This window comes from Lepidochelys kempii, chromosome 7, assembly GCF_965140285.1.
Source record: "Lepidochelys kempii isolate rLepKem1 chromosome 7, rLepKem1.hap1, whole genome shotgun sequence".
Classification (NCBI taxonomy): Eukaryota; Metazoa; Chordata; order Testudines; family Cheloniidae; genus Lepidochelys; species Lepidochelys kempii.
The window spans coordinates 1,206,474-1,215,882 of record NC_136386.1 but is presented as its reverse complement, the minus strand read 5'-3'; the positions used below and the strand labels follow the sequence as shown (position 1 = coordinate 1,215,882).

The following is a 9,409-nucleotide window of genomic DNA, read 5'->3' as shown; positions in this document are numbered from 1 at the left end:
CTAATACTGTATTCTCTTGAAATGTTAAAAAAAATTGCTGGAAACTCGTTTTATGAACCTGCTGCTGCTGCGCTCTGGTTCTCATCCATACCCATTCCACTGGAGCCAGCAGAACGTTAGCAAACACTCGATACATTCAGAATCACAGTGGGCGAGTTCTCGACCAAACCCGAAGGTCAATGCAATGTTCAGCAGCACGCAAGTGGTGACAGTCTGGCCAGGAAATAACAAGTATCCGTGGATTGGCAGCCCCAGATCTTGGTTTGACAACCAGCCACAAATTCATTTTTTAAGTTAACGAACAGGGCATAACAGCACCTTTCCCGTGGTGCTCTTTGGAAGCAAACCCGCAGGAAGTGTTTAGCGTTTCTGCTAATAGCGAAAGGTGGGCGGCACCCAGAAGCCGTCAGACAGACTCAGCGCTAACAGCCCAATCAGCCCTCCCCTACTTTCCATTTTCTTTGAAGAGGTCATCTGAACAGGATAGACCTAAACTCATCTACGAGCTGGTAAGTCTCCATCCGGCATGGTGTTTCCAGAGACAAATGTGTGGCTATAATTCTGTCTGCTTCTGAGCTTCTCAAGAGAGCCCAGAACAGACGGGTAACAACACTGATGATGGGAAAGAAACCCTGGCACCTTTCGACAAAAAACTGACTGACGGGCAGGTAAAAAAAAAGGTATGGAACCAAAATCCAGAGGGGCGGAGGAAATGTGTCTTCAGACAGTGCCAGGGCATTGTGTGTGTATAGATATATAGATATATAATAAAGTTATAAAATTTGATCAAAATAAAACCAATAAATGTACAGCTTGAAAAAGAACAAAATATCACAGTGCATGAACGTCATGAGAAAGTCACGCGCTCCCCACTGCACAGACGTACGCTCCACCACGTTCAGAAAAGCACAGCACAGAACGCTAGCACCTGGCTTCGCTCAGCTCACCACAGGGGCTGGGAGTCATTGTCCTGTATTTCTAAACATGGGTTTGTACTCGTGCAGTCCAACTCTGCAGAATGTCACCAGGCAGCCAGCAACAGCCGTGGAGCAAGCTGCCCAAAGTCTGCAGGTACCGGGTGTGATACTGTTGCCGGACACTAGAGAATGGAAGTGGCTCTTACATATTTCCACAGCCTGGCAGCTGGTTCACACTTATATATTTAAGAGAAAAGTGACAAAAGGAAGGAAGGAACTCAGGGGACATTGTGAGAGGGGGACAATGGCTGAATTTTGATCACAGGGGACAGGTTAACCCTAAGGATCTTCTGTGCTCTCCGCCTCACTTCATCGTCTGATGACGAGCTGTCCACCTTAATGGCCCGGGATCTCAGCAGGTTCAAAGTGCTCTGACCTAGTTCAGGTTTATTCATGGCATTTTTCTTCTTCTTCTGTGGTGCTTCTTTCGCCTCCTCGGCTCTTTTCCTTTTCTGCCCAACAGGTTCCTGACTACTGCTGTCTTTCCATTCAGTTCTCCCCACTGGAACTTCCTTGGCTTTATTTTTAAAGGCCTTGGACTGTGACCCCCCACTGCAACACTGAGATGAGCTACCTGTAATCCTGCCATTCAGGATTCCAGATGCTTTGCAAGCATTACTCTCCTTTAGCACCCCACCTTTAGTTCCCTTCAGAAGTGTTACAGCTAGAGCGGGAGATTCTGGCGCTTTCTTAACTACGTGTTTATAGCCTTTGGGGTCTAACTGCCCCGAGGGTAGCTTAGTGTTCTGCCTCGAGGCACCCGATGCCTTGAGGAGCTTCAGGTCCGAGGGGGAGATTCCAAGATGCCCTGGTTTGAATTTGGACTCCAAACAGGATGCTGTGGCTTTCAGTGGGACCAAGGCTTCTAGAACGACAGAGAGTCTCATGGCTGGATACACGTCAGGGTACATATTAGCTGGGAAGCCCATTGCTGAGGCCTTCGATGTGCCTGACCGTGTCTCTTTCAATGAGTTCAGCAGCAGGTTTGTGGAACTACCTTTTGAGACAGGCTTGGTGCGGACGTCAGGAGAGCAGACTGAAACCCCCGCAAGTGTCCCAGGAATCTCTGCTGTCACTGCAGGGCTTCTAACCGGAGCTTTACAGTCAGAGACAGCAGCGCCGGTGCTTGAACTGTCTTGTGTGCTCTCGAGTGTCTGGCTGGGAGTAGCCGCCGTGCAGGAGCTGTACCCATACACATCCTTGCTCCTTAAGATTGTGGGCTGGTGGCCTTCCTCCTTGAGGCCTTGGAGGAAGGCCACCAGCTGGGTCTCGGTGTCTGAAAGGTCCTTGGACATGGGGTTGAAGACTCGGAGGGCTTCCTCCAGGGCTTTCTGTCCTGCAGAAGAGATTCTTGACCAAGAGTGGACAGCTTTTTCTTCCACATTGTTCACCTCAATATTCATGGCATTAGGGTAGTAGGAGCTTCCAATAGGTCCAAATTCCTTGAAAACCAACGCTGGACACCTCAAAGGGAAAGAGAAGACAGTTAGCGCAACCCAAACACCAATCTCCATGCCTCTAAGGGAAGGCTACGGAGAACCCTCCACAATGTTAATGCCAGTGACCATCTAGTCTGACCCCCTGCGTAACCCAGGCCAGAGAACCTCACCAAGGGATTCATGCGTCCAGACTAATCATTTGGGATTAAACTACCACATCTCTTTTAGAAAACCAGCCATGCTTGGTGTGATGATTTCAAGTGACGGAGAACCCACCACACTTGCTAGGGCAGCTGTTCCAATGGTTAAACACGTGCACCTTATCTTCAGTCTCACACTTCAACCTGCAGCCACTGGCTCACTCTGCTCTTTGTCAGCTACATCAAAGAGCTCTCTGCTACAGAAATCTTCTTCCTGCCTCGCGCTTACAGACCAGGATCAAGCCATCTCAGCATCTTCTTCAGTAAGCTAAAGAGACTGAGCTACTTAAGTCTCTCACTATAAGCCATGTTTCTTCCAACCCTCTGACCATTCTCTGCTCCAGTTTTTCAACAACCTTTCTGAAGTACTGACACCAGAATTGGATCCTATTCCAGTAGTGCTCTCACTAGTGCCACAGACAAAGGCAGTGTGACCTCCCTCCCTCCTCCTACTTCCTATTATTCCCCTGTTTATACAGTCGTCTGCAATTTGCTGTCACACAAACCGTCATTCATCCAAGGATGCTCACTCCGCAAAGACGATACAAAAGTGCTTTTCACTGAGGCAAGAAACCACAACAGAAACCCAGCTATGAGGTAGGAAATCTAACCCACTGGAGGCTTGCGCACATGGGGCTGATGGCCAGCCCTGATATTACCTTTAGCAGCACTCAGCTACCTACCCTGGGGGAACGGAGATAAGAGCTGAGTACAGGACACACCCCCAGAAAGGAGCCATCATGGCAGAACACTGTGCTGGAACTGGAAGGTAACTAAAGTCATGTGACACTAGGCCAGCAGGCTGAAGCCAACACAGACGCAACAGGCTGATTCTATGCTGGAAATGGCAATTAAAGGCTGACAAATGCGGTAAAAAGTGAAGAGTTGGTAAAACCTGTAGCTGCTGAGACACCTCTCGAACCAGTAAGAAAGTGGAATTCAGTGTTCTCAAACATTCCCTTCAAAGACTACCACCTCAGATAGATTCCACAGGTATTCTCACATCCGCAACCCCCTTCCAGAATCATTATTTTTATTACCAGAGCACGTAGGAGCCCTAGTCATGGACCACAGAGATGGGCCCTGCCCCAAAAAGCTTCTAATCCAACTATAAAATGAGACCCAGCCGAAGGATCTAGACAGACAAGGAGCACAAGGGAACAGTGAGACAATATGGGTCAGCATGATCAGCAGTGGTCTCTGCAAATCAACAGCCAAACCGCAGTCCATTTGTGTGTAGGTCTCGTGGCCAAGGAGAGGTTAAGGAGGGGTTTGAAGGTGGATAATGAAATAGCTCGGGGAGGGGAGAGGGGGTGTTACAGGGAGCTCCTCCCAAGCATGAGGGGCAGCGCAGAGAAAGCATGTGTAGGCAATGGAGGCTGACCTCACGGGCCAATGGGAGATGGAGGTCGACATCCTGATAGTAAATGAAAGAAGATAGGGAGGGAGGAGATAGGCCATGAAGGCAAGTAGCTTGTGTTTGGTAGGACAGAGAATGGGGAGCCAGTGGAGGGATGCAAAATCACTAACATGTTTTGAAAAAGGTGCAGAATATTCAATCGTCATCTGGGAATTGGAACCTGCACCAAGAACAAAGATGGCCAGCACACCTTACTGTGGATTTTTGAAATGCCATTTTAATACAGAAACAGACCAGGAGGTGTTCTTACTTTAATATATATTTATGTTAATAAAAAGTAAAGTTTAAGAAGTGACTGACTTATACAATGTAAATGATATCTCGTCTAATCAACAGCACTGTCTCTTGCTGAACCCCAAGTTTGTTCACCCACATGCCAGATGATGCCCTCAATAAATCAAGTGATGCCACGTGCATCCGCTGGGATGGCGAATCTATGATTCTATAGAAAAATGACCCAAAAGGTCCATACTCCTCGAGTAACCAGAATAGCTCTTGGCCATCAACATAAGGCCTCCAAACACAAAGAGGCAATTTAAAGTATTAACAAGACAAACCCTGGAGACAGGTTCAGACACCTTCAAAACGTGTGACGATTCCAGAACAAAGAGGATTCTGCAGAGTGAATAACCTGGCATTCTGCATGAGTGATCAGTGGAAAGGAGTTAACTCCTCAAAACTCCAATGATATTTGGAAGAGGCAAGCAGAGATTTCTTAGAAAGGCTGTGTCATGTGGCTGAAGGCCATAAAGGGGGTATATTTAAAGACACAATCTGCACAGAAAGAAACCAACTGAAAACCTCCCTATGGCAAGGCCATTCTTTGCCCTTGGCTTCTCCTGCCATTTCATGCTCATTAAAAGCTCAGCTCTGCAAACTTTCCCTCCTAGGGTGACGTGCACATTCCTAATCAGCACATCCTACACAGACACCAACTAGCAGCCATCTCCCAGGGCTTGGGGGTGAAAGGAATTGTCTGCATGACTCTACCTTCTCAAACTGAGCCATTTGCATCACTTTTTGAGTAGCCAGGAGCCAGGTTAGAGAGATGGGGTTTAGGCATGGCAGCCCCATTCCACCCAGCCTACCCATCGACTACCTAGTGGCTGAGAATCCACTGCTACATAACAGCGCTTCCTGGGCTCAGTATCCCAGCCACTGAAGCACATTCCCATCCAGAACCCAAACTGTGCTCAAGAAGCTAATCAGTCCCTAAAACATCATCAGCACCCAAGCCACTGGGAAGGACAAATGAAAAACAGCAGCCAAGTGAGCTCCGGCAGATCCCGGCAACACTCACTCTGCAGTGAAGAGTTCACAGCTAAGGCAGGCTCCATGCGGGGGAGACTGGCTGTTACAAAGCACAGTCTGAACCCAGAGAGAAGAGACTGTGCAGCCAGTGGGACAGATTCACTTTCTCCTCAGTGTCTAGAGTACAATGAAATGTGAGAAAAATCTCTCCACCAATTATCCAGCAGCAGAAGAGACATCTGTTCAAAGAGCAATGCGGAAAAACTGCCCGACCTGGGGAGAGAGGAGCCAGAGGATGGGGATGGCCTGGCACTATGTACCAACCCATTAATGAACATAATGACAAGCGGGCAGAGGGGATTAGCTCTCCAGTGGGGCGCACACCCCACAGCGGGCAGGTCACACCTGCCCAAAACAGATTCTGGAAGGCTCTGACTCTCCTACCCTTTGGCAATACTTGGAGAGTTTGTTGTGCCAATAAAGTCTCATTGACCTGAGGGCGTACGCAGCACAGGGCGGGTCACAGATGCACTGAACCGCTATGTGTTTCTTTCATGGCCTTGTGGCTACTTTTTATGACTACTTGAAATTATTCGCATTATTAAGAGGATCAACAGCCTGTGACAGAATCCCCAGAGGAAAAGCCACCCAGAGCTGCCCGAACCCAGAACCGCTCCTGACCCCTGGTGACACTCCTGCCCCCCCCACTCAGCACTACGTGACTCAGGAACGCTGCTTGTACCAGGCTGTGTTTGGTGCAGACAACATGTGTCACAGGAGGTTTTAAAGCTGGCCCATCTGCCCAAGAGAAAGGTCGTCACTCCTAGCTCCCTGTTCCCCCCAAATGACCTCCCCGGCTACTGCATCCTTCCCACCCCTACCCAACGCCCCGTCTCACCACAGGCCCAGAGCCAACTCTCTGGTTCTTGTAATGCACGAGTATGGGTCACGAACAACATGGGGGGCAAGTACTGACTGCATCAGTGAGCCTGGGGGACAGGGTGGATGGGGAGCCCTCTGAGGGAAGGTGGCCCACGGCTGTGGAGGAGGGGCCTGAGCGTCTCTTGGGAATATAAGGCAGAAGACAGATGCTGAGGAGAACAGGTCACTCTGGGAGACAGGGTGAGGATGGAGGCCCCCAGGACAGGGCAAATAGGAGATTGTGGGGCAGGACTGAGCAGTGGGCCAGGCCGTGGGGCAGGAGGAGCTGGGGGGGGGCAGGGCCAAGAGAGGAGCAGGCTGGGGCTGGCAGAAGAGCTGGGGGCAGGGCCGAGGACCAGGGCCATGGGGCAGGGAGGCCGGGCAGTGGGGCAGAGGGAAGGGTCGGGGGCAGAGGGCCGGGCAGAGTGGGGACCGGGTGGGGCAGGGGGGCGGGGCAGAGTGAGGGGGAAATGGGGCAGGGCAATGGGGCAGAGCTGGGGGGGCGGGGCAATGGGGCAGAGCTGGGGGAGGGGCAGGGGGCGGGGCAATGGGGCAGAGCTGGGGGGGCGGGGCAATGGGGCAGAGCTGGGGGCGGGGCAATGGGGCAGAGCTGGGGGCGGGGCGGGGGCGGGGCAATGGGGCAGAGCTGGGGGGCGGGGCAATGGGGCAGAGCTGGGGGAGGGGCAGGGGGCGGGGCAATGGGGCAGAGCTGGGGGCGGGGCAATGGGGCAGAGCTGGGGGAGGGGCAGGGGGCGGGGCAATGGGGCAGAGCTGGGGGCGGGGCAGAGCTGGGGCGGCTCGGGACGGGGCGGGCTGGTCCCGGCGGGCGGCAGCGCGGAGCCCGGCAGCGCCCCCGCCCGGCCCCGGCCCAACCTACCGGCCGCCGCGGAGCCCGAACCCGCCGCTGCGCCGCCGCCGCTCCAACATGGCTGCCGCCGCGCGCCGGAAGTGCCGCCCGCTTCCGCTTCCGGCCCCCGGCCCCGGCCCGCGCCTCGCCCCCCCGAGCCCCTGACTCCTCCCACTGACCCCCAGACCCCGCCCCCAGCCCCCCCATGAACCCCCCGGCCCCCAGTCCCCTCCCACTGACCCCCCCAGACCTCGCCCCCAGACCCCCCCATGAACCCCCCGGCCCCCAGTCCCCTCCCACTGACCCCCCCAGACCTCGCCCCCAGACCCCCCATGAACCCCCTGGTCCCCTCCCACTGTCGCCCCCAGACCCCCCATGAACCCCCAGACCCCCGGCCCCCAGTCTCCTCCCACTGACCCCCCCAGACCCCGCCCCCAGACCCCCGGCCCCCAGTCTCCTCCCACTGACCCCCCCCAGACCCCGCCCCCAGACCCCCGGCCCCCAGTCTCCTCCCACTGACCCCCCCCAGACCCCGCCCCCAGACCCCCGGCCCCCAGTCCCCTCCCACTGACCCCCCCAGACCTCGCCCCCAGCCCCCCCATGAACCCCCCGGCCCCCAGTCCCCTCCCACTGACCCCCCCAGACCTCGCCCCCAGACCCCCCATGAACCCCCAGACCCCCGGCCCCCAGTCTCCTCCCACTGACCCCCCCAGACCCCGCCCCCAGACCCCCGGCCCCCAGTCTCCTCCCACTGACCCCCCCCAGACCCCGCCCCCAGACCCCCGGCTCCCCAGTCTCCTCCCACTGACCCCCCCAGACCTCGCCCCCAGACCCCCCATGAACCCCCTGGTCCCCTCCCACTGTCGCCCCCAGACCCCCCATGAACCCCCAGACCCCCGGCCCCCAGTCTCCTCCCACTGACCCCCCCAGACCCCGCCCCCAGCCCCCCCATGAACCCCCCGGCCCCCAGTCCCCTCCCACTGACCCCCCCAGACCTCGCCCCCAGACCCCCCCATGAACCCCCTGGTCCCCTCCCACTGTCGCCCCCAGACCCCCCATGAACCCCCAGACCCCCGACCCCCAGTCTCCTCCCACTGACCCCCCCAGACCCCGCCCCCAGCCCCCCCATGAACCCCCCGGCCCCCAGTCCCCTCCCACTGACCCCCCCAGACCTCGCCCCCAGACCCCCCCATGAACCCCCTGGTCCCCTCCCACTGTCGCCCCCAGACCCCCCATGAACCCCCAGACCCCCGGCCCCCAGTCTCCTCCCACTGACCCCCCCCAGACCCCGCCCCCAGACCCCCGGCCCCCAGTCTCCTCCCACTGACCCCCCCCAGACCCCGCCCCCAGACCCCCGGCCCCCAGTCCCCTCCCACTGACCCCCCCCCAGACCTCGCCCCCAGACCCCCCATGAACCCCCTGGTCCCCTCCCACTGACCCCCCCCCAGACCCCGCCCCCAGACCCCCGGCCCCCAGTCTCCTCCCACTGACCCCCCCCAGACCCCGCCCCCAGACCCCCGGCTCCCCAGTCTCCTCCCACTGAACCCCCCCAGACCCCGCCCCCAGACCCCCGGCCCCCAGTCTCCTCCCACTGACCCCCCCCAGACCCCGCCCCCAGACCCCCGGCTCCCCAGTCTCCTCCCACTGACCCCCCCCAGACCCCGCCCCCAGACCCCCGGCCCCCAGTCTCCTCCCACTGACCCCCCCAGACCTCGCCCCCAGCCCCCCCATGAACCCCCCGGCCCCCAGTCCCCTCCCACTGACCCCCCCAGACCTCGCCCCCAGACCCCCCATGAACCCCCTGGTCCCCTCCCACTGTCGCCCCCAGACCCCGCATGAACCCCCAGACCCCCGGCCCCCAGTCTCCTCCCACTGACCCCCCCAGACCCCGCCCCCAGCCCCCCCATGAACCCCCCGGCCCCCAGTCCCCTCCCACTGACCCCCCCAGACCTCGCCCCCAGACCCCCCCATGAACCCCCTGGTCCCCTCCCACTGTCGCCCCCAGACCCCCCATGAACCCCCAGACCCCCGACCCCCAGTCTCCTCCCACTGACCCCCCCAGACCCCGCCCCCAGCCCCCCCATGAACCCCCCGGCCCCCAGTCCCCTCCCACTGACCCCCCCCGACCTCGCCCCCAGACCCCCCATGAACCCCCTGGTCCCCTCCCACTGTCGCCCCCAGACCCCCCATGAACCCCCAGACCCCCGGCCCCCAGTCTCCTCCCACTGACCCCCCCAGACCCCGCCCCCAGCCCCCCCATGAACCCCCCGGCCCCCAGTCCCCTCCCACTGACCCCCCCAGACCTCGCCCCCAGACCCCCCCATGAACCCCCTGGTCCCCTCCCACTGTCGCCC

General features: G+C 58.0%; 1 protein-coding gene across 3 annotated transcripts; it reads right to left on the bottom strand.

Moving 5' to 3' along the window:
• Positions 1–749: 749 nt before the first annotated feature.
• CCDC71 (coiled-coil domain containing 71) lies at positions 750–7,158 on the bottom strand. Of its 3 annotated transcripts, none has more exons than XM_073350841.1 (2): positions 7,086–7,158; positions 750–2,441 (listed from the first exon to the last, which is right to left on the bottom strand). In XM_073350841.1, the coding sequence occupies exons 1-2, from the start codon at positions 7,133–7,135 to the stop codon at positions 1,196–1,198; spliced, it is 1,296 nt and encodes a 431-aa protein (XP_073206942.1). In that variant the 5' UTR covers positions 7,136–7,158; the 3' UTR covers positions 750–1,195. The 3 variants fall into 3 exon arrangements, with proteins under 3 accessions (XP_073206942.1, XP_073206943.1, XP_073206941.1); XM_073350842.1 differs by having other exon boundaries at positions 750–2,433; positions 7,086–7,153; XM_073350840.2 differs by lacking the exon at positions 7,086–7,158 and adding an exon at positions 6,186–6,569 and having other exon boundaries at positions 750–2,433.
• Positions 7,159–9,409: the final 2,251 nt, after the last annotated feature.

Coding starts and splice junctions, on each gene's coding strand:
- CCDC71 (XM_073350840.2), bottom strand. CDS start 6,246: ATGTTGTTCGTGACCCATACTCGTGCATTACAAGAACCAGAGAGTTGG. Junction 2,434..6,185: donor GAGTTGGCTCTGGGCCTGTG/GTGAGACGGGGC, acceptor TGAGGTGTCCAG/CGTTGGTTTTCAAGGAATTT.